Here is a 25517-nt window from a genome sequence, read left to right as displayed (position 1 = left end):
TCACTCAACTTGTATAGTATTTATTTTTTACCCCAGTTAGCAAGTGTAATGAGTGCCTAGCATGTCATAGCCACCCAGTGAATGATGGTGATGATTTCTGGGCTTTCTTGGTTTGAAGACATTTCTGTCCAGCCTGTACTTAGGGTGACCATAAGTCCTGCCTTTCCTGAAACTGTTGACCTGTTCCTATGTAAAATGACATGCCCTTTTTTTCTCAAAATTATCTTGTTCAGATGATAAATTATATGGATATTCTAGCTATAAACATTAAACATGTTTCAATTAATGCAATACCCATTTGGCTTTTTCAAAGGAAAATAATTGTTCCTGTGTTGCAGAATTTCCCCAGCTTTTATCATTCAGATACCACCTTCACAATTTTTGCTAATTCCTTACCACCTATACTATTTATTTTACACTTGAAAAAATTATTTTTAATCAAGTAATACCTACACAGGTTTTAAAAAACCAAGTAGTTCTAAAAGCCTTAAAACAAAAAAACAGTCACCTGCCCAAGAAGCAACCACTTTTAGTTCTTTCATATTTTGAAGTTATAGCTATATACTGCTGATTCTTGATTTGTCAGTTTTTTTGATATTAACTTGTTTTGGTAAATTAAGATTTAAACTTAACTTTTTTATACTATCACATTCATTCCAACTTCTCTGCCTCCTGATACTTTTTAAATTTCTTCTTTTGACACATTGTTTTGAAAAATTTCAAACATACAGAAAGGTGAAGAACTTTACAGTGAATACTCATGTATCCACCACCTAGATTATACAATTAATATTTTATTAGACTTGCTTGGTCACTTCCACCCCTCTTGATAAGTTCCCCCCATACACACACAATTTTTAGTAAAATCAGTAGTCAGTTTACGTTGTTAATGCTCATGTAAATGTTTTCACTACTGGGTGAAGTAAGAGTATAATTACCTTTTTCTCTAGACTTTATATTTTTCTTGGCATTAATGATTGCCTTAGTTTTTCTCCCTTTTTGAATGTCCATACCCCTAACTTTTTCCTGCAGGTCTGTCATAATCTTATCAGTATTTTTTCTAAAATTCTCTAACTCTTCAGATATTTTATTCTGTTTATTTTTTAAACGCCACCTTTCCACACCCTGTCCAATCTTATGTTATAGTTATACTGCTGTCTGTATTTGTGCAGATTACTTTCCAGACCTGTTTTGAACCTTGAGACTTCCATTGTTTTGGTCCCCTACATCCTACAGACCATGTATTGATTTTTTTCATTTTGTTAAAGCATTTTCTCTAAGAACTTTTAAGAAAGGATACAGAAAATATGTATTTCTTGAGCCTTCGTGTGACTCAGAAGTTTTATTCTGTCTTCACTTTTAGTTAATAATATAGTTCAGCGGGTATAAAATTCGAGGCTGAAAATACCTCAGAATTCTCAGAATTTTGAAACTATTAGTCTTTAAGCTTACAGTATTACTTTTGAGAAGGCCGATGTAATTCTCTTTTCTGTTCCAATATATCTGGCCTGTTCTCTCTGAAACATTTAGAATCGTCTCTTCATTCCTTATATTTTGGATTTCACAGCATTGAGTTGGTGGGTGGGGGGTGGGCTTTTTAGTCTCAAGACTTACATCCCGCAGTGCTGGAATCTGTCAGAAGAGTTTTTTTGATGGTTTTCTCGCCTCCATTTCCTCAGTGATTGCTCACTCGCTCTCTTTTTTTTTTAACCTGAAATTCCTATTAAGGTTTATACATCTTGGCTTAAATTTATTTGTTCTCTTTCATTTCCTGTATTTTTATCTTTTATTTCCATATACTGTTTCTTAACGTTTTTCTAAGTGTTTATTGAATTTTTAAAAATTTCAACTACTTTTGATTTCTAAGAGTTCTTGTTCTCTGTTCTTTTCTTGTTTCAGGGATGTACTTTATTTCTCCTGTGGGGATGTTTTATTTAATTTTTATTTTCTGTCCTCTGCCTTGTATGTTTCCTCTGGGTTTGTTTGCTTTCTCTCTGACATATTGGAGACTTCACAAAAATCAAAATGAAGCTTGTCTATACTCATCTATATTGAGAATGAGACAATAAAAACTGATTGGAAGCCCTGCATGAATATGAATGGGGCTTCTCAACTAGTAGGGGTTACTTTAAAGTGAATAGTCTGGCTCATTCCATGGAGGACTCCTAAATGTTAGTATCTGAAGTGTTTTCTCTGAATTCATTGAAGATGTGCAGAGAAAAATCTTCCGATTCTTTTCTTTGTGGCATTTGTTCCCAGCTGTCATTCAAAATACAGACTGTCATTTAATTCCCCAACATTTAGCACTTGCCTTCTCCTGGGCCTGATATCTGAGTACATTTCTCCAGAGAATAAGTCAGGTGTTTTTGTGGAGGGATTATGAGTTGTCTCAGGGCTTCCAAGAATTGGGGGTTCCATCTCTTATGCTTGATAACTAGACCTTCTGTTTTCAGTCCTGAACTGATCCATGTGCAATATACCTCATTACCCTTTCTTGATACTTGATGCCTCCTGAGTTCTGAACCCTTTGTGGCTCTCTGAGCTATGCATGCTTATCTATCATCAATATCTTCCCAGTGAGAATGCTTGTCAAGCACTTAGGGTGTTGCTAACCCAATTCTGCTTAGTCAACCACTCTGTCCTTTTCGTCTTCCAAATAACTGTTGAACTCTTTAAACCTTAATACATTCAGAAAGGTTACTTCACTATAAATGGAAAGTCTTTCCAAAAGTAAAACATAGCTGTTAAAAAGTAAAGACTATGTAAACACAACAGCGTTGTTAAATTGTAGCAGGTGTTAAGGATTAGCATTAAACAGGTATGTTCTTTGTGTAATCAAGTAGATTAAAAGGGAGTTGAAAAATATGTAACTTTTTTGCTCTGTGATTGAATATTTAAAGCCATATCTGGAATCACCTACAATCTTGATGGGTTGTGCACTTTCAGAAAGTCTGTTCTACTATACATATTCTGTACTGATTATGTAATCAGCTAATCTTTGACATCAATAACAATAGTGGTGTGGGACACAGTAAATTTTTAACAAATAGCCATTTCAATCTTTAATAATGATAGCAAACACATAGTAGGTACTGTGAGCTAAGCACTATTCTAAGCACTTTATACACACTTCTGATCAAGGAGATTAGCACAGAGAAGTTAGGTCATAATAAGCGATGGGGCCTAGAATTCAAACCCAGGCTGTCTGGCTTCAGGGTGAGCCCTTACCCAGTAAGCATACTGTCTCTCTAAATCCAGGAGACAGGCTTTGATACATGTTGCTTTCAGTTGCTGAAAGAAGTTTCTGGTAAATTTAAGAAGTCACTAATATTAACATCTTACCTGAAAAGTTTGTCAAATGATCCTTTTTCCTTAGAAATATAAGTTGCAGACCTTCCAAAGAAATGTATTTTTCTTTTTAGGACCCTAATGAAAGTATTCCCTCATCTGATTTGTTAACTGAGAGAGTTAGAAATAGTAGAAAATGTATTACTTTACCTGTTATTACTTGCTAGTTGTATCCTAAGGAAAAATATTTTAAACTTAATATGTGCATCTAAAAAGGGAGGACTTTTAGCACCCCCCTTTTTTAAGCCTAAATCAATGTAAGAATTGTCTATATATTTTTGTAGAACTTTTGGGTGTTTTGTGGCTTGATTTGAGATTTTGAATATAACGATGCATGCTGCACTTAAAGTCTTATTTTGAAGATTACAGATAATAAATGCAAGAAGGCACATAGAAGGAAAGTGGCTACTCGGTATATACTAGTATTCCCATCTGAAACACCTATTTGAGCAAGACTTGGATGTCAAGTCTACCAGACAGAATAGAAGGTGGCAGAATTTGGGACAGAAAGGGTGTGGTGGATGTTGAGAGTCTATGCACACCAGGGGTCACTGCTGCAAGAGAATTCATCTAGAAAAGGGAGCACGGGGATCCCAAGTCCAGATTTGGCAAGGGTTCCAGTCTGAGTCTGAAGACCAGTCCAAGCAGAAGAGATCAGGTAGGAATCCGGGACCTTTTAAGCTGCACAGAGTTGGGCCCAAGCCACCTCTAATAGTCAGGCTGGCACTTTGAGCTGGTCCTGAGGCAGGAGCTGCTAGCCTTGGGGCATTTTTTTTTAATCTAGCTCCTTCCACACTAGTATTAATTCCCAAACAAATCCCAGACATAATCTAATCAAAACATTTTAGTACTTTATATATGTAATATGTATTTTATAAGCAAATCATTAAAAATCTCTCATAGTTTCAGAAGTCTATTTTCAGATGTAATCTGTATGACACTCTTAGACTCTTCATAAGGTTTGAATATAAAATAGTGTCTTCGATTTTGCTGTCAAAATATTTGGTTTTCTTATAATCCTTTTCACTGAATCTTTTCATTTTAAGAAAAATTTAATCTAAATTCATTATCTTCAGATATATTAAATTCTGGTATTATTACATTTCTTTATTCTGGGGTTAGAGCCCATCAGATTTTCTAAAGAAATAATATTCTATAAAATGGTCAGACAGCTGGGTGCCAAGATAAATTAGGATTCATCCTCTCACCCTTTTGATCAGCAGTGGAAAAATGGGCATTTTATATGAATTAAAATCTCTGAGTTTAGGTGGGTTTGTTTCCTCTATCATAAAAAAAGCTGAATGAATATGTGCCTCTTTTTTTCTCTATTTTCAATTGTATCGAGAGCCCTTTGGATAATTTTCCCATATCATTAATGATTAAGTTACATGATCGTACTCTGTAGTATTTTGAATTTTTTGTTCACGTTGATACCTTTTTCTTTGTTAAAAAGTTGATTTGACCAAGATTTTAAATAGCGAAAAAATACTAAAGGAGACTTTTTGGTTAGTTTCAGTGGTATTTTTTGTAGACAAATGTTTAGGAGAAAAATTTTACCTATATCCAGAACACATAAGTATTAAATATAAGGGAGTGTGTGTTACTAATTTAGGGAGGTTATCAAGGAAGCAGTAAGATCACTGACACAAAACTCATGTTTATTGGGGAATTAAAGTTTATGTGCCAAAAATTTGGAGAGGAAAGTGTTGATATATTAGAAGAATCATACAGCACAGTGATTCTCAAACTCTGATATCAGGTCCTCTTACATTTTTAAATTATTCAAGACCCCAAGAGGCTTTCTTTGTATAGGTTGTATCAAGTATGTAGAAAAAAATCTGGTCCCATACATACATGAAGCTGGAAAAGGGAGCATATTTTAATAACCTTTTTCAATAATTATGGATATTCTTTGTTAGTACACTAAAACTCAAGAAGTGGTAGTCTCTTAAAAGTTAGTTGTAATGTGGAATGTGAAACCACAGCGGTGAATTTTTCATATTCAAGTTATGGATCTGTTTTGCACCTTGGATTCTTTATCCATGGATGGTTTTATAACATCATGCAGTGCTTGTTTGGAAAATACTGATTCTCAGTTGTACAGTTGTCCTAAATGTTACACATTTCATTATACAATATGGAAGAATCACACATGTTAATATCACCACTGATCATCAGAAAAGTCTTAAGTAGGGAAGTTGTCAAGTTCACAGTGGTGGGTACAAGTTTTTCAAGATTTTAATTTCTTGCTTGAAAACTCAAAAATTTTATTGCTGACAAACATGCTATTCATTTTCATTGAAGTGACAGGCTTACATCATTCATTTTTGAGAAAATGTTTGCCAGATACCCAAGTCTGGTTAAGTGGTTAGTTTAGCTTGTTACTCATAATTGTACAAGTGCTTTTCCTTCAGACAACCATCATACTTCAGTGCGCACACAGAAGTGCTTTGTGTGTACTCATATCTTCACACAGAATATTAAAAAGACATATACTTAAGGATTGGAATTTCATAATACTAATCATTGTTATTGCATCAAGGACATTGTTTAGTGAAACTGGCTTTTTTCCTCTTTTCATGATGTGTGGTAGTGAAGAATTAGTTTGATGCCACTGCCTTGATTCATGCTAAGGCACTAGCAATTTTAAACTACGATTACTTTTGTATCATCAGTGAGAACTAATAATAAAACTTTACCAACCCTAAGGAAAACATTTTCTCACTGAAAATCAATGGGCAAATATATATACTTTCTATGTAGTAACTTCTTCGGGCTATGTGTTTTGTTGTGGTAGAGAAATTCAACAGAACCCTCAATTGCTATCATATTTGGTTTACTGGCAGCCAGAACCCTTAAAACGTGGAAGAGGATTATAGGTGTTTTTCTTGACTTTATAGGGAAAGTCAGAGATTTGACCTTATAGCCCACAATTACTAATCCTTTGGTCTTAACAAAGCGTTCAAAAGTAGTTAATCACACTCTAGTTTCAAAACTTACTACAAAGCTATAGTAATCAAAACAACATGGTACTAGTGTAAGGCTAGACATGCAGATCAATAGAATAGAATTGACAGTCCAGAAATAAACCTTCACATTTACATCATCTGATTTTTGACAGTTGTGCCAAGACAGTACAATAGAGAAAGAATAGTCTTTCAACAAATGGTGCTGGAACAACTGGATATGCACATGCAGCAGAATGGAGTTAGGCCCCTTTTTACACCATACACAAAATTAACTCAAAGTGAATTATAGATCTAAATATAAGAACTAAAACTATGAAACTTATAGAGGAAAGCATAGGTAAATCTTTATGACTTTGAGTTAGGTTAAGTCTTATTAGATATGCCATCAACAGCACAATAATTTGGACTTCCTCAAAATTAAAAACTTATGCTTTAAATGACATCATTAAGAAAGTGAAAAGACAACCCACTGAATGGGGTTGTAAATTTGCAAATCATATGTGATAAAAAATCTAGAATATAAAAAGAATTCTAACAACTTAATAAAGCAATAAGCCAGTTACAGAATGCACAAAGGCTCTGCCTAAACACCTCTCCAAAAAAGGTATACAAATGGTCAGTTATCACATGAAAAGTTGCCCAACATCATTAGCCATCCAAGAATGGCAAATCAAAACCACAATAAGATACTATTTCACATCTATTGGATGTCTATAATAAAAAAAGGTAAGCGTTGGTCAGCATGTGGCAAAATTGGAACCCTCATTGCTGTTAGGAATGTAAAATGGTACAGTCACTTTGGAAAAACAGCCTGGTGGTTCCTCAGAAAATTGAACATACAGTTACTATTAGACCTGCAGTTCCTCACCTAGATATATACTGGAGGAATATCTCTACACAGAAACTTACATGAATGTTTATAGCAGCATTATTCATAATCACCAAAACTGAAAATAACACAAATGTCCAGCAGTCAATGAATGGATACAATGTGGCATATACATATAATGGAATATTATTCAACAATAAAAAGTATATAGTTCTGATGCATGTTACAATATGGATGAACCTTGAGAGCTTGTTAAGTAAAAGAAGCCAGACAGAAGGGCCACATGTTTGTTATATTATTCCATTTATGTGAAATATCCAGAATAGATAAATTCATGGAAACAAATCAGATTAGTTGTCTAGGGCTGGGGGGAGATGGATAATGATTGCTAATGGGTTACTTTTTGATGAAAGTGTTCTAGATTGTAACAGATATATAACTCTGAATACACTAAAAACCTTTGAGTTATACCTTTTAAATGGGTGAATTATATGTGAATTCTATCTCAGTAAAGCTTTTTTAAAAAATAGAGTAACAGGGATGGCTCCATAGTGTAGTGATTAGCACGTCTGCTTTACACACACAAGGTCCTGGGTTCGCACCCCAGGTGGAGCCACAGACCATATGCCGAGTACAACACCGGGAATGCCCCAAGTGTGTGGGAGGAGATGTTCCGCCTTCAGAGATCCAGTTCTTTAGGAGAAACAGCAACATCCATAGGTCAGGGGTGGAAGTGTGGGGGAGGGGGAATTAAAGAGGGGGAAAGAAAATAGAGTAACTAATGGCTATGAGCTTGCCAAGCAAACCTTAAACTTGAATTTCTTTTAGGAAAAAATTATATATATCCTAAGTAAATACTGGAGTCTATTTCTATATTGCTAGTGTTAAAAGAAAAGAACCAAATTACCTATGCTTTACTTTTCAGAAAGGAGAAGATGAGTATGCCAACGTTGACGCCATTGTTGTATCAGTGGGTGTTGATGAAGAAATTGTTTATGCCAAATCAACTGCCTTACAGGTAAGGGATTTATAGCAGTTCCAAACCCTCGGAGTCATTGAATCATCTATTTTACTGTTCAGTATAAGTAGCCACTAGCCACATTAAATTTTTAATTTCTTGGTCCAAAATCTCAAGTACTCTATACTGGCTATCATATTAGAGCAGATACAGAATATTTTCATCTTTACAAAAAGTTCAGTAGACAGCACTGATTTAGAACAATTTTTTTTTTATCTGTACGTACTGTTGTCACTATTGTCTTTTCCCATAGACATGGCTCTTTGGTTATGAACTGACTGATACTATCATGGTCTTCTGTGATGACAAAATCATTTTTATGGCCAGCAAGAAAAAAGTGGAGTTCTTGAAACAGATTGCCAACACTAAGGGCAATGAGAATGCTAATGGAGCCCCTGCCATCACACTGCTGATACGAGAAAAGGTCAGAACTAATAAAGAATGTGTCATAAATATGAAAGAATGTCTAAAAGTGGTAAAAAGAAATGCCTTCTAGGAATTTAAAAGAATAAAAAGGGGAGATTTTAGTTGACTTGTGATTGTAATATCAGTTTTGTTGCATCTTCATTGTTAGGAAGAAAAGAGTTCAGTAACCCTAGAAGTTCTGCAACAAAACAAATGGGCTGTGAAATTCTGGTGAACACTAACTTTATCCTCCATTCTCGAGGACACTGTCAATTTTCGTTTTCATCTGGGTACCTTAATTGAAACAAAGAACCTTCAGTATTACTAGGGAAACTTAGATATACCTCATTTCCAGTTTTTATCAGATGCGATCTTTTTTTTTTGTCATACTGCCCACCTGACATTTTTTTCTCAGGGTATTGCTCACCTATTATTCAGCTATTTCTGGAGAAAAAGAGTATTCTTGTCAACTTATATGGCACTTCACTTAAGCATATAAAAATATCCAAAGAAACTTTGTGTTAACTTTTGGTGTGTTATGGTGTGAGAGAAAGAAGTAGGTAAGGCATGGGGCTATAATTTATTCTTTCTGGGATTTAGAATATTTGTCTTTGCTTGTTTGTTACTAGTAGAACATACATGTCTAATTCTAAAATTAATTGACAAGTCTCTCTTCCCTGTGGCACTGATAGAATGAAAGTAATAAGAGCAGCTTTGACAAAATGATTGAAGCTATTAAAGAAAGCAAGAATGGCAAGAAGATTGGCGTGTTCAGCAAAGACAAATTCCCTGGAGAGTTCATGAAGAGCTGGAATGACTGCCTGAACAAAGAGGGCTTTGACAAAGTAAGAATACTCCCAGAAACAAGCAGATTGGGAGCTGAGTAGGCCAAAGTGTTAGGGGTTTCCATAACAGAATACAGAGAATATGTTTTAGGAAAACCGTACGTTTGTTCGCATTTCCATTTTCAATCCCTTTGGTGGAGCAGTCAGCCAGTTTTACTTTTCAGTCAGTAGTGAGGCATTCAGGAGATAGTTCAGCTCCTTCGGAGGGAAACACAAAAGTCTCTTATTGAAAAAAACTTTTGTTTTTCTCTTTTTTCCCCTGATCCTCCTGCCTGTCTTTCTAGAGAGAGATGCTTACGTGTACATTTTAAGTGGTATATTACTTTAACACTTCTTAGAATATACACAGTGACCTGGTAAAGAGCAATTTGAAATGTTTATTCAGTCTAAGAAAAGAATATTTAGATATTCTTCAAGCTACTGATGAATAGTTTGCTAAATAATCTAATGTCACTGATAATATTCACATTGGGAAAGATGCGTTTCTTTAGCAGTTCTATATTTGCATGTTAGAGAAACTCTTACCACTTTTGACTGCAGATAGATATCAGTGCAGTTGTGGCCTATACCATTGCTGTAAAGGAGGACGGGGAGCTCAACCTGATGAAGAAAGCAGCCAGCATCACCTCTGAGGTCTTCAACAAATTCTTCAAAGAAAGAGTCATGGAAATAGTTGATGCAGATGAGGTAAATGCAGAGGGGAAAGTCTTTTAGCCATTTTAATGAAGCAGAAATAAATCTCTACAATGCAGTGTTTTGGTATGTGTTCAGCTTCCTTTGAAATTAAGCCTTTGATACTTAAGTTGGTGGTGTGTAATTGTGCCAGCTCTCTTTCAAAATAACTGTAAACCTGCACTGTAGTTTCTTGAGGTTTCTAGTCCTTTACTTGAGAATTTCTTGAATAGCTGTAAATTCCACATACTGTTATCTAAATTTGCTTTGCATGTATACCAGTATGTTTCATAAGACTTTTATAGCATCCTAAATGACATCAAGATATATGTTGTCTTCCAATGATAACATCCAAAAATGCAACACTCCTCTTTGCCACCCTCTAGTACGTATTGTTTCATTTCTGGGTATACTTACAGAAAGTTCGACACAGCAAACTGGCTGAGTCTGTGGAAAAGGCTATTGAAGAGAAAAAATACCTAGCTGGGGCAGACCCCTCTACTGTGGAAATGTGTTATCCTCCTATCATTCAGAGTGGTGGCAACTATAATCTCAAGTTCAGTGTGGTGAGGTAAGTATGAGAACTTCAAAATAAACTAACAGCCAGAGCATTTCAACCTTTAGCCTATTTTTCCTTTGACTCATTCCGGAATTCAGAAACATTAGAGGAGACAGAATAACTATTAGTCTGCCTTCTACATTTTCTTCTTGTCCTTCTCTATTCATATTTCTGTTTTATTTCATGTAGTTACTTATTTCTTGTAAACATTTTTCCAGATGATTAAAAATGCCGGGAGGGACATGCAAAACATGCCCCGCAGAAAACATTAAAATCTTATTTGATATATCATAATGTAATTCCTCTTCTAATTTTTTAAAAATAAATTTATTTATTTTAATTAGTTTCAAGTATACAGTACATTGGTTAGACATTTATATAGTTTATAAAATGATCCCCCCTAATTGCTCCTCCTCGCCTCTGGTTTTTCACCTAGCCAATATATTAATGCTAACAGTATTCCCTATGCCGTGCTCCCCATCCCTTTGACCGTCTATCAACTACTGATTTGTACTTCTTTAACCCTTCACCCCATCCTCCCAGTCCCCTAACTTCCCAACCCCCCCTTCCCCTTCTAATTTTTAAAAATATTGTGAAGAATGCTTTTTACCTGGTCAGTCTGAAAGTACTAAATCAGAGTGAATACTGTAATTCGTAGTAAACTGATGACTTCTCACCACCATACTATGAGAGTGTAGTGAATAAAATTTAGTATATTCTTTGCATATTTAGGATACAACTCAACTGAATTTTTATTCTAAAAGTTTTGGTCACTTATTTTATTTTAGACCCTTATTATAAATGGTTTATTTATTTATTTTTTAAAAATGTGTAGGTCCTTATTCTGCTTCAGCTTTGGAATATAGCAGAGAGAGGCAGTGATTACAAATGTTATGTGCCAGTGATACTAAGGACTTTCCTAGTTTGGGTAATGAATGAAACGCTTTCTTCCTTTGGTCTCCAGTGACAAGAATCACATGCATTTTGGGGCCATCACTTGTGCCATGGGTATTCGCTTCAAATCTTACTGCTCCAACCTTGTTCGTACTTTGATGGTTGACCCTTCTCAGGAAGTTCAAGAAAATTACAACTTTTTGCTCCAGCTTCAAGAGGAGCTGCTAAAGGAATTAAGACATGGTGAGGTGCTGTAGAAAAAGTTTGGAAATCATGTAACAAAAATGTTATTAGTGTTTATGTGAGTTTATATTTCTGAGGCTCTCGTACTAAAAATAGAATTAGATTTTACTAACCTATCATCTTCACACTTAGTCCATGAATCTACTTTTCTTTTAGGCATGAGTTATTGTCGTTTGACATTGATTTTTACAAAAACCTCACTTCTGTGTCCAGATCTTCATAAAATGCTGTGGCCTTATTACTCTTCGTTAGAAGTTTAGAAAGTTTTGGCGTTTTTTCGAGGCATAAGTCACATAAAATTATATTAGTTTCAGGTGTATAACATAAGGGGTTAATTTTTGTACATACTGCAAAATGATCACCACAACAAGTCTAGTTAACAGATTTTTTTTCTTGTGATGAGAACTTTTAAGATTTACTCTCTCAGCAACTTTTCATATATGCAGTACAGCAGGGGACCAGTACCGGTCTGTGGTCTGTTAGGAACTGGGCCACACAGCAGGTGGTGAGCAGTAGGCGAGCGATTGAAGCTTCATTTGTATTTGCAGCCATTTCCCAGCACTAGCATCACTGCCTCTGCTCCACCTCAGATCATTAGGCATTAGATTCTTATAGGAGTACTGATCCCTGCTACCAAAAAGATTGGGGAGCATTGCAACACAGTTTAACTATAGTTGTCATCTTGCACATTACATCCCTATGACTTGTTTATTTTATAACTGGAAGTTTGTACTTTTTGACGCCCTTCACCCATTTCACCCACACACACCCTGCCTCTGTCAACCACCAATCTATTCTCTGTGAGCTAGCTTGCTTGCTTGCTTGGAGTCCACATATAGTGAGATCATATGGTATTTGTATCTCTAACTTATTTCACTTGGCGTAATCCCCTAAGTCTTCCTGTGTTGTTGCAGATGGTAAGATTTCTTTTTTTATGGCAGAATAATATTGTGTGTGTGTGTGTGTGTGTGTGTGTGTGTGTTTAACCCTTGAACAGCATGAGGTTTAGGGACACTGACTTCCCACAAAGTTGAAAATCTGCATATAACTATTACCAAAAACTTTCTTAATAGCCTACTGTTGACTACCAAAAGCCTAACCAATAAATAAACTGTCAGTTAACATATTTTGTATGTTATATGTATTATATACTGTACTTTTGCATTAAATTAAAGCTAGAGAAAATAAAATTATGAAGAAAATCATTAGGAAGAGGAAATACGTTTGTAGTATTCATTGAAAAAAAGTCCACGTAAAACCAAAGGTCAGCTGTACCACCTTTTCTTTATTCATTCATCTATTAGACTGTTTCGATATCTTGACTATTATAAATAATGTTGCAGTGAAATTGGGGGTGCGTATATCTTTTCAAGTTAGTGTTTTTGTTTTCTTCAAAAGTGGAATTGCTGGATCATGTGGCAGTTCTGTTTCCAATTTGGGGGAACCTCCATTCTGTTCCATAGTGGCTGCACCAGTGTACATTCCCACCAGCAGTGCATAAGGGTTCCCTTTTCTCCACATTTTGCCAACACTAGTTATTTCTTGTCTTTTGATGATAGCCATTCTATCATATGAAGTGATACCTTATTGCAGTTTTGATTTGCATTTCCTGGATAATTAATGATATCGAATATATTTCCATGTACTTGTTGGCCATCTGTATGTTTTCTTTGGGAAAATGTCTGTTCAGATTCTCTGCCTATTTTTTAATCAGATTGTTTTTTTGCTATCGAGTTCTATAAATTCTTTGTATATTTTAGATATTAACTCTTACTAGATATGTGATTTGCAAATATTTTACCTCATTCAGTTGGTTGCCTTTTCATTTTATTGATGGTTTCTTTTGCTGTGCAGAAGCTTTTCAGTTTGATGATTTTTGCATTTGTTGCCTTTGCTATGAAGTCCTACTTACTGATTTTGGTGTCAAATCTGAAAAAATCATTGCCAAAAATGTTGTCAAGGAGCTTATTGCCTGTTTTTTCTTCTAGGAGTTTTATAATTTTTCGGGTATTATTTCAGGTCTATTATCCATTTTGAGTTAATTTTTGTGTAAGTAAGTGTAAGGTAATGGTCTAGTTTCATTCTTTTGCATGTGGCTGTCCAGTTTTCCCAATACCATTTATTAAAGAGATTGTCCTTTCTCCATTGTATATTCTTGGCTCCTTTATCATAATTAATTGATAATATATATGTGGGGTTTTTCTCTGGGCTCTGCATTCTGTTCCATTGAATTTGGGGGGATTGCATTGAATTTGTAGATTCTTTGGGTTGTATGGACATTTTTCCAATCCGTAAGCATGGACTATAACTTCATTTATATCTTTAGTTTCTTCATCAATATCTTATAGTTTCAGGTCTTTTACATCCTTGGTTAAATATATTCTTTTTGTTGCAATTATAAATGGGATTGTTTTCATAATTATGATAGCTCATTAGTAATATAAAAATTCAACAGATTTCTGTATATTGATTTTGTATCCTGCAACTTTACTGAATTTATTAGTTCTAACATTTTTTTGAGTTTTCTATATATAGTATGTCATCTGCAAATAGGGACAGTTTTGCTTCTTCCTTTCCAGTTTGGTTGCCTTTTATTTCTTTTTTTTTCTTTTTTTTTTTTTTTTGCCTAATTGCTTTAGCTAGAAATTTTAATACATGTTGAATAAAAGTGGGGAGACAGGGCATCTTTGTCTTGTTCCTGTTCCTGATCTTAGAGGAAAAGTTTTCAGCTTTTCACCATTAATTATGTTAGGTGTGGGCTTCTCATATATGGCCTTTATCATGTTGAGGTATGTTTCTCTATATCCACTTTTTTTGAGTTTTTATAAATGGATGTTGAATTTCGTCAAATGCTTTTTCTGCATCTATTGAAATGATTGTATGATTTTTATCTTTCAATTTGTTAATGTAGTATATCACATTGAATCGTGGGTATTGAATTATCCTTGCATCTCTGAAATAAATTCCACTTGATCGTGGTGTATGACCCTTTTAATATATTTTTGAACTTGGAAGAACTTTAGAAAGTTACAAGAACTAGTATCTCTACCAGCAGAATGTATAATGTTCTACATCGAATGGATAAGAATAATCTTAGTGTAAGAGCAAAACTAATAGGTTTCTGCTAAGCAAGCAACCATTTTTTTTTTTTTTTGCCTTGAGCCTGTATACTCCCAAATGGCTAAATGGGAGTTTCTATTTACCACCTTTAGGCCATTTTGTAAGCCAACCTATGTTGCCCAGAGCTTCTGGGCACCATTTCTTCATGATATCTCAAGTTGATTTTGAGAAATCCTATTGGAAATCATGGTCATCAGTAGTTTAATGAGGATAAAGATCCCTCTGAGGCTACCATATCTGGGACTACTCTGGCTTGAAATAATCTATATCCTAGATCCTAAAAATCAAGGCCAGAGTCCTTCTAACAGTAATTCACCCCTTCAGTAGTCCTGTTTTTCAAAATGTATAATAACTATCATGTGTTGCCATTTATCAACACTTAAAAAGTTATTTTGCTGAGACCAACTGATGTATCACAGTCTCCCAGGTCAGTGTTTCTCAAATTGTATAATTAAGAATGACGGGATAGATTGTTTTAAAAAATACAAATTTCTAGGCCTTGCTACTCACACAAGGAACTGTATTCCTTAGTTCAGAGGTTCCCAGGCTACAGACTGGTACCAGTACATGGCCAGTTAGGAACTGGGCCCCCACAACAGGAGATAAGCAGCAGATGAGCGAGCAAAGCTTCATCTGTATTTGCAGCCACTCCCCAGCGCTAGCATCATCGCCTCAGCTCCACCTCAGATCATCAGGCATTAGATTCTCATAGGAGCACTGGTCCGTGGTGCCAAAAAGGTTGAGGACCACTGTGCTTAGTTCACATTTTCAGAAACCCTGCTTTGGGAGACTTAATAGGTGAGGAACTGTTGATTGAGAAATGTGGTTTTGTTTTTTTGTTTTCTGAAAGACACTTAATGTTCCCTTTCTGTCTTATCATTAGGTGTAAAGATATGTGATGTGTACAATGCTGTCATGGATGTGGTTAAAAAGCAGAAGCCAGAACTGCTAAACAAAATTACCAAAAACCTAGGGTAAGATGCTGTGGATGTACAGTCACTCTGAATGGATTTTCATGACTGGCCTTGGTCACCAGAATATTCTTAGACTGATTTAACCCACATTATGGACAATTAACTTAACTGTGTGCCAGACATATAATGTTATCAGAGAACATGAGAAAGATTTAAGTTTCTCTCCTAGGAACAGGGTGGAGATTTTTCTAGACCAGTATAGTAGATGCTAGTAGATATTCCAGGCTTAAATTGCAAATGTTAGGGAATATTACATGCTATATTACAAATTTAAATACTCTGAGATGTCCTGTTGAATAAAAACAATTGTTTGAGTTTTAATTTAATCCAGTGTTTCTCAAATGTATGTGACCATTGAACACCTAGAAGTATCTTACAGAATCAAAGACATTTTGGGAAATAAAAGCTCTAGGCAGCTTCCTTAGATGGAAACCATTCTGGAGTTTACAGTTACTTACTCCACTGCTCTAATGGACAAGAGGAGATATGTTGACCTAATACCACGTCTTGGCCGGTGACTTAATGAATCTAGTTATCAACATTCCACTAAAAATTGCCTTTCTTAATCCAGTTGTTACTGTCTTGATAATGTACCACTTGATAGTCTCTGCTAAGCTATAGGAAAACTCACTTGATTTCATGGTAGAATATTAAAATTTAAATGTAGATGAATAAGCTTAAATAAAGAATGCTTAATAGTCTGCATCCATGCCACCCTGAGCAAGCCCGATCCTGTCTGATCTTGGAAGCTAAGCAGGGTCGGGCCTGGTTAGTACTTGGATGGGAGGCCACCTAGGAAGACCAGGTGCTATAGGTGTAAAAAATAAAAAAATAAGGGATTGTAAGCTGACAAGGTCCTTGCAATCTGTGAGGTCAACCAGGGGTTGCCTCACCTTAAAAAAAAAGAAAATGCTTAATATGATAAATGTTACATGAGGTACTTAATTAGGATGTTGTTTTCAGTATATTAAGAGCCCTAAGATTACCCTCCGATTCTCTTCCATAACTGACTGATCAGCAGCAGCAAATCACTCAACATGTTTGCCTGCTTTATCTTGAAAATCGAAATAAGATGTATTATACTTGACACATGTGTGAGATCTTTTAGCCTATTGCTGAAGTACCACTTCCTTTTTTTTTTTTAGATTTGGAATGGGAATTGAATTCCGTGAAGGCTCTTTAGTAATTAATAGTAAAAATCAATACAAACTGAAGAAAGGTAAGTTTTACATGCATGCGATAGGAAAATACTATTGTAAATCATTTCCTTTAGCTTCATCTCTCTCTTATGTGTAAAAATCTACGTTTCTCCATCCTTTCACAATCATAGACTTATTTTCTGTTTTGCTATTTTAGGGATGGTATTCAGCATCAATTTGGGATTCTCAGACCTGACTAACAAGGAAGGGAAGAAACCAGAAGAGAAAACCTATGCCCTATTCATCGGTGACACAGTGCTCGTGGATGAGGTGTATATTGCATCAGACTTTTGAGTGCTCATGAACTGACTTTTGAGGCACATTTTGTACCCCGTGTGTTTTTTTGTTTTTGTTTTTTTTTCTTAAAAGTCTTTGTTAAAATCTAGCCAAGGGCAGAAATCCATGTGAGAGCTTGACCTAATACAACTAGGAATAGAGATTGTAGTCCAAGTACCAGGGAATGATTTAAACCGAACTATTTGTCATGTTGTGGCTTGAACCTTGATAATGATAATATCAAGAACTGATTCTAATAATGGAACTGATTTTTTTAAGTAATGGCTTTATTGAGTTTCAGTTTACATCCCGTACCATTCACCCACTTAAAGTATAAACTTTAGTGATTTTTAGTTTATTAAGAGTTGTACAATCGTCACCACAATCTAATTTTCATCACCTGTACCCATTAGAAGTCATTCCTCTTTCCCCACAAGTACCCTAGGCTTAGACATTGACTAAACTACTTTCTGTCTGTAAGGATTTGTCCATTCTGTACATTTGTGGTCTTTTGTGACTGGTTTCTCTCACTTAGCAGATACTGATTCTGGATGCTAATGATAGCAAATATCTTCAGTGTTCTTATTATAAGCTAAGCACTTTTACACATTAATTCATTGATTGAATTCTTACAATAACTATTACGTAGGTATTCTTATCCTCTTCATACACAGAAAAAGAAACTGAGGCACAGAGAAATTTAAATAACTTGCCAGATGTTACACAGACAGTGTTTCGGCCAGGTTTCAAATCAAGCCTGTATTCTTAACCATAATCCTAGTGTTGCCTCCCACATTATAGTTCTTACTGAGAGACTGGAACCCAAGAACTGTATTTATTCATTGTCAAAGATTATAGTATCCAGAGGTTCAAAGCATTACCCAACTACATACTAGGTTAGAAAGTGAAAGTGTTTCATTTAAATGTTCTTATAGATTTCTGACTTCTCCCTTTTTATTCTAGGATGGCCCAGCCACAGTTCTCACTTCTGTGAAGAAGAAAGTAAAGAATGTGGGGATTTTTCTAAAGGTAGGAAGAGGATAAATGAGTGATAAAGGAAATTTGGGTACAGTGAAGAAGATAAACAATATCAGCTAAAAAACTGTAACTCAAATTTCTGATTATGACTTTTTCCCTGTAGAATGAGGATGAAGAAGAGGAGGAGGAGGAGAAAGATGAGGCCGAGGACCTATTAGGAAGAGGTTCTCGGGCAGCATTACTTACGGAAAGAACACGAGTGAGTTTACTGTTTTATACTACATTGATCTCATATCTGTCATATGGCTCACATGTTCTGATTGCCTGGGTCTTCTCTAGAATGAGATGACTGCAGAAGAGAAGCGAAGAGCACATCAAAAAGAACTGGCAGCTCAACTCAATGAGGAAGCAAAGAGACGACTGACTGAACAGAAGGGAGAACAGCAGATTCAGAAGTAAGAGTTTGCATTGAACAGTGAAATTGTGTTAGGGTTCTGTGAGATTAGCAGAAATTCCTCAAAAATTTTTTTCTCCTCACTCCAGAGCTCGCAAATCTAACGTGTCCTATAAAAACCCATCTTTGATGCCTAAGGAACCACATATTCGGGAAATGAAGATCTATATTGATAAGAAATATGAGACTGTAATAATGCCTGTGTTTGGCATAGCAACACCTTTTCACATTGCCACGATCAAGGTACTAACATTGAATCCAGTTCCGTCCAAATTATTTCTTAAAATAGTAATCGTGCTTACCATAGATTATTGTTTTGTACTCCCCATCTTCTTCAGACTCTGCCTGTCTCACTTTACATACTTCCCCCTCTCTCCCTTACCTCCTGCTATCATTTTCCTCCCTTTCCAGTGTTCACTTTGTAGAAAGTTAAATGATCTAGTTTAGAAACATAATTTGCTTCTCCTTGAACTTTTTTTGAGCATTATTTTAACCTATAGTTGTACACATGGCACAAGGTACTAGGAGAACTCAGTGATTCTTTTGGAAATACACTCATTCCTACTAAAAGATCAGCTAAATATGTAGTTTATTAGATTTAGATTAAGGTTGACAGGCTAGGTTTAACAGTTAGCTTATAACTCCTAACTTAATTTTAGCATCTCTATAACTCCTAATCTTTGTCAAGGGAAGAATCCTGTGTGTTTGTCTGTTTTTTTTTAATGCTTTTCCTTACTTTGAACAGAATATAAGTATGTCGGTGGAAGGAGATTATACTTACTTGCGGATCAACTTCTATTGCCCAGGCAGTGCTCTGGGCAGGAATGAGGGCAACATCTTTCCTAACCCAGAAGCCACTTTTGTCAAGGAAATGTGAGTCCCCAGGAAAACAACCATCTCTAAATCTCTGCTGGCTGGAGTGGCACTCTCAAAAACATTTTATACTCTGTGGTACATCCTTCCCAATCTAGTGAATGGCAAAGCCTCCCTCAGTGGCACTTGTTTAGGATCACCTTGTAAGCTTTGTACTATTTTGAGGATAAAACATAACTTAGAATCCTCATGAAAATATATTATACTTACTACACATATTTTGCAATAGAACATTAAGGAAATGTGTGCCACATTGGAGTCTATTCCTTAGTGGTACAGAATGGAATAATTTGGGAGGTTATGCCAAAGTTGAAGAATAAGTATGATTGCCCCATCCAGTGGCTTAGCCATTTTTAACATTCTTTGTTTAAGAGACAAGAAAGAGATTTTTTTTTTTTTTTTTTTTTTTTTTTTTTTTTTTTTTTTTTTTTTTTTTTGCTTTCCAGGCATTGTCTCAGCATTCAGTGGTATTGTTTTCTTCTGAAAGATATTAAGCCAGTTATAAAATATAGTAATGAGTGCAGGTTACCTGGCCTGATGAAAAAACTTATATATTTTCCCCTTTCTACAGTACATACCGAGCTTCAAATATGAAGGCACCCGGAGAACAGACAGTGCCAGCTTTGAACCTTCAGAATGCTTTTCGAATTATAAAAGAAGTACAGAAGCGTTATAAGACTCGGGAAGCAGAAGAGAAAGAGAAGGAGGTGAGCCTGAACACAGACAAAAGCACCTCTCTGCAAAAGGACACATGAGGGTTTTGGGGATGTATAAAGATACATGAGGATTCACGTTAATTTTCATTGCACTTAGGGCATTGTGAAACAAGACTCCCTGGTGATTAACCTAAACCGGAGTAACCCCAAACTGAAAGATCTGTACATTCGCCCAAACATTGCCCAAAAGAGGATGCAAGGTTCACTGGAGGCCCATGTCAATGGTTTGGATGATCTCTCTTTTTTGGGTGGGGGTGTTGGTGCATGTGTGTGTGAAATTGCATGAGTACTACAAGTGAGTGCATGTAATGCCTCATGTTTTCAGTTGTGTTTCATAAAGTCATCACATCTTAGAGTCAAATGGAGTTTTGGCTTCTGACTACCAGATGCCACATGCTACTTTACTTGTGTGAGGAGACATGGAGTGGGGAAGGGCTTTGTCTTCTGGGGCACATTTGTAGGAATGACAGATCAGATAATATAGCGTGACAAGGAAATACTGAGGGGAATCTGCTTACATCTCTGAATGGCCAGAAGGAAAGGAAAGCTCTGTACAATTTTTGGCATTTCCTCTGACCCTATCCAAATGAGCCAGGAAAGATGCAGTGCCTTTTGGCCTAACCTAATGATGCTGGTTGGTAATTAGCCGCTTCTTCCCTCTGCCATCAAGGTTTCCGTTTCACATCTGTTCGAGGAGACAAAGTGGATATTCTGTACAATAACATTAAGCATGCACTGTTCCAGCCCTGTGATGGAGAAATGATTATTGTCTTGCACTTTCACCTCAAGGTATATCTTTCTACTTATTAGCTATGAGATCTTGAGCAAGATCTTTTTGTCACCTTCTTTCCATTAAAATGGTGATGAAAAATGTCACTGATTATATAAGGTCATTAAGAAAATTGAATAAAATTATGTTTATAAAGTTTACTGTGACTGACATCTAGAAGGTGCTAATAAGCATGTTTGTTCCTTTGGTGTGATATATAATGACCACCAAAACATGAAAGGTCTCTAAATTCTTTCTGAAGTAGAAAGTTTTTGCTTTAGACACGATTATCAACGCAATCTCCAGAGTTCATTCTGTTAAATAGGAGTACATTTTAAAACTTGTACTCTTTTACATTCCCAAATGTCATTATTTATGATGACTCCAGAATTTAACTATGGAGTTTAACTATGAATAGTTCAACTATTTTTACATAAATGCTGTCATTTCTAGCGTAGATATTTTTTATATTTTCAAATTTTGTTTTTGGTATCTTGCCTCTTTGTTGTGTAGCCCGAGTTTCCTGACTTCTTTCTTGTTCTTTCTGCTCTATTCCTTTAGAATGCCATCATGTTTGGCAAGAAGCGGCACACAGATGTGCAGTTCTACACAGAAGTGGGAGAGATCACCACGGACTTGGGGAAGCATCAGCATATGCATGACCGAGATGACCTCTATGCTGAGCAGGTCTGAAGTTTCTTTTAGCATTTTATTTGCAGGGTAGTGAGGTAGGAAGTGGTCCAAATCTGAGCTCTGTAATTGTTATATTTTATAAATAACTCCTGAATCTCTGCAGAATAACTCAGGTATCTGCTGAACTGGTGTAGTGCGGTAACTTATGGGTTAGACTTAGGTTGCAGACTCAGCTCTGCAGTTAATGGTATGGTGGCCTTCAATTAGGTATACGTGTTATTATCATTAGTAAATATAGTATCATTAGTAACTATAAAAACACTTCACACTTTTTGAAGGAATGCACTATTAAAAAGTATTGTGACCGTTATAGTTAACATTTTTTTCTTCAACAGATGGAACGAGAAATGAGGCACAAACTGAAAACAGCCTTTAAAAACTTCATTGAGAAAGTAGAGGCTCTAACCAAGGAGGAACTGGAATTTGAAGTGCCTTTTAGGGACTTGGGGTAACATATCTCTTTTTTTTTTTTTTTTTTTTTTTTTTTTTTTTTTTTTTTTTTTTTTTTTTGGCTTGAAGTTTCACTGGTCTGCCTTTAGAAAAACTGGTTATTCTTTAATAATAATTTAATGTATCATGTCTTTTTTTCATATAACTGAAAACCTTTGAGACATCCATTCCCTCTTGAAAATTTTTAAGGGCCAGAGTGAGTGGCGAAGAATGAGAGGCTTCCTCTGGAAAGGCGTCTCTACTGAGTATGCTGGAGTTGTTGGAAATGGGGAAAGGAAAGAAGTTTATATGGCACCAGCAGTTTCTTTGCAATGAGTTTAGTTTCTTATTCTCTTTCAGATTTAATGGAGCTCCCTATAGGAGTACCTGCCTCCTTCAGCCCACTAGTAGTGCGCTGGTAAATGCTACAGAATGGGTGAGTATTTTTTACCTCCTTTTAATAAGAAAATTGTTAGAGAAAAAGCAGGAGGATAGGTGTTTTGAAAACTAGGTCCTGTCTACGGCCATACTACCCTGAACAAGCTCGAACCCGTCTGATCTCGGAAGCTAAGCAGAATCGGGCCTGGTTAGTACTTGAATGGGAGACCACCTAGGAAGACTGGGTGCTGTAGGCATAAAAAGTAAATAAAAAATAAGGGATTGTAAGCTGAGAAGGTCCTTGCAATCTGTGAGGTCAACCAAGGATTGCCTTGCCTAGGGGAAAAAAAAGAAAGAAAAAACTAGGTCCTTGTTTTTTCTTATGATTTTCAGTTTTGATGTTTTTTATTTATCTTAGACATAGAACTTATTAAACATATTCTCTAAAAAGCCTTTTTAAATAGTTTTTTCATAGTTTCTTCACATAGTTTCCTTAAATTTATTCTTCTTAAGGAAAGACTTTGATTTTGCAAATCCTTTTACTGGGCCTCCTTAATATGCTGTATTGCTAAAAGTCTTTCCCGCCCCCCAAAAAAACTCAAAACAGTTCATTTATCCTTTGTGTAGTGATTTACATTCTGAAAGTATTTGAAAATTGCTAGTGCTTGGGGGAAATATTTATATGATAATGAACCAGTTCCTTCCTGACAGCCACCTTTTGTGGTAACATTGGATGAAGTGGAGCTGATTCACTTTGAGCGGGTCCAGTTTCACCTGAAGAACTTTGATATGGTAATCGTCTACAAGGACTACAGCAAGAAAGTGACGATGATCAACGCCATCCCGGTAGCCTCTCTTGACCCCATCAAGGAATGGTTGAAGTAAGTAAATTTGCCAGCAGTCTTTCATTTACTTCATGAACCCTGTGTTATAGAATGTAAGTATGATGTGTTGTACATAAAAATCCATGGTGACACTGCATTTGGGCTGAGTTATAGACCAGGACTTAAAAATTTGGAATCTGTTAGAACTATTCACTTTTTTCTGAATATCCCAACAATAGTTTATGGATACATACACAAGGAAAATCAAAGTCTGAGATCTTTTTTGACTGTATTTGATATATGTATGAAAAGGCTTATACGTGTGTGTAATATTTACAAAAAGGGGCATATTTCTTGTTCTTTTTACTGAAAGATGAGACGATAAATTGCTTATTTTACCCTTTGACATCCATATACTCACACTTCTACTAAAAGTAGTTCTCATGGAAGTACCAGAATCCCAGTAAACAGGAAGATATCACTCCCTACATAAAGGGTGAAGCTTGGGCAGCCATAAATATAGTTTGCTTTGCCTCCCCCTCCCCCATCCCACCTCTCATTTCCTGGGAAGGGGAGGTGCTATAAATGTAATCTCCTCTTAAGAAATGTATTGAGAGCTTAGTAATAAACTCAGAAAAATACAGATTTATGGTTTCCAAGAGGATTTTCCTAAGAAACATGTTGCAGGTAGGTGATATAGGATCACATATGTTATGTATTAATGTATATGACATTTTCAGATCAACTTTATTGAGGTACAATTTCCATGTAATAAAAATTCACCAATTTAAGTATATGATTTGATGGGTTCTAACAAATGTATGCAATCTTAGATCTACCATCTAGAATCTCTTATCTAACATTTCCTTCACTCCTAGAAGTTCTCAAATGCCTTTATATATAGTCAGTCCCCTCAACCCCATTCCTGGTTTCTGTCACTATACATTTTGCTTCTTCTAGAATTCTGTGTAAATGGAATCACACTGGATGTCATCTTCTGTATCTTGCATCTTTTACAAGTTCTTGTGTACCAGTACTACATTCTTTCTTATTACTGAGGAATATTTCGCTGTATGGAGAATCATTACTTTATTTACCCTTCACCAGTTAATAGACATTTGAGTTGTTACTTGGTGGCTCTTATGAATAGATGCTGTAAACATGTACAGGTCTTTGTATACCTGTTTTTATTTCTCTTGCTTAAATGACCTAAGACTGAGATTGCCGGGTAATATTGTTAAGTTTACATTTAACTTTATAAAAAACAACGAAATCATTTTCCAAAGTGGCTGGACTCCCTGCAATATGTGAGAATTGTAGTTGTTCACATCCTCACCAGCACTTGGTGGTGTTAGTCTTTTTAATATTAGCTATTATAGTGGGTGTATAGTGCTATCTCATTGTAGTTTCCATTTGCATTTCTATGTTGACTAATGGTGTTGAGCACTTTTTCATATGTATATGTGTCACTCTCTACCTTTATGGAATATCTTCATAATTTTTGGCTATGTTAAAAATCTATTACTGAGTTGTAAGAATTTTGGGGGCTGGATACAAATCCTTCATCAAATATAGGTTTTGCATATGTTTTCTTCCTTTAGTAGAGTCTTTGCCTTTTCATTTCTTTAATAGCTATTAAAGATCAGAAGTATAAACTTTCCATGAAATCCGTTTGGTCAGCTTTTTCTTTTGCAATTTGTGCTCTTATGTTGGGTTTTTTTTGTTTTATCATTTTTTATTTTTTAACATTTTAATTTTTAATTTTTTTTTTCCCCTCTCTCCTTCCCCGTCCCCTCTGGTAAACTAGCCCATTTGTCCATGTCCATGAGTCTCTGTCTGTCTGCCCTATTCATCTGTTGCTTTTATGTTTATATCCCACATATAAGTGATACCATGTGATTTTCTACTTTTTCTGTCTGGCTTATTTCGCTTAGTATGATTATTTCAAGGTCCATCTATGTTGTTGCAAATGGCAGTATTTCATCTCTTCTTATGGGTGAGTAATATTCCATTGTATATATGTACCACAGCTTCTTTATCCAGTCATCTATC

General features: G+C 35.6%; 1 protein-coding gene and 2 pseudogenes across 1 annotated transcript in view; all 3 read left to right on the top strand.

Moving 5' to 3' along the window:
- The window catches only part of SUPT16H (SPT16 homolog, facilitates chromatin remodeling subunit), a 35061-nt gene that overhangs the window by 3774 nt on the left and 5770 nt on the right, over positions 1-25517 (top strand). Inside the window, exons 2-22 of the mRNA XM_006918324.2 lie at positions 8072-8164; positions 8418-8588; positions 9262-9414; positions 9955-10101; positions 10506-10657; positions 11610-11782; positions 15786-15876; positions 17022-17095; positions 17233-17345; positions 18315-18380; positions 18493-18588; positions 18669-18784; positions 18873-19026; positions 19529-19656; positions 20228-20363; positions 20470-20596; positions 21043-21161; positions 21703-21828; positions 22170-22282; positions 22624-22699; positions 23353-23522. Coding sequence (XP_006918386.1) covers positions 8072-8164; positions 8418-8588; positions 9262-9414; positions 9955-10101; positions 10506-10657; positions 11610-11782; positions 15786-15876; positions 17022-17095; positions 17233-17345; positions 18315-18380; positions 18493-18588; positions 18669-18784; positions 18873-19026; positions 19529-19656; positions 20228-20363; positions 20470-20596; positions 21043-21161; positions 21703-21828; positions 22170-22282; positions 22624-22699; positions 23353-23522 — 2594 coding nt within the window. The remainder of the gene's footprint in view (positions 1-8071; positions 8165-8417; positions 8589-9261; positions 9415-9954; positions 10102-10505; positions 10658-11609; positions 11783-15785; positions 15877-17021; positions 17096-17232; positions 17346-18314; positions 18381-18492; positions 18589-18668; positions 18785-18872; positions 19027-19528; positions 19657-20227; positions 20364-20469; positions 20597-21042; positions 21162-21702; positions 21829-22169; positions 22283-22623; positions 22700-23352; positions 23523-25517) is intronic.
- LOC112484971 lies at positions 16575-16693 on the top strand (annotated as a pseudogene).
- On the top strand, positions 22780-22898 carry LOC112484979 (annotated as a pseudogene).

This window comes from Pteropus alecto, unplaced genomic scaffold, assembly GCF_000325575.1.
Source record: "Pteropus alecto unplaced genomic scaffold, ASM32557v1 scaffold1197, whole genome shotgun sequence".
NCBI lineage: Eukaryota > Metazoa > Chordata > Mammalia > Chiroptera > Pteropodidae > Pteropus > Pteropus alecto.
This window is presented reverse-complemented; position numbering and strand designations above follow the sequence as displayed.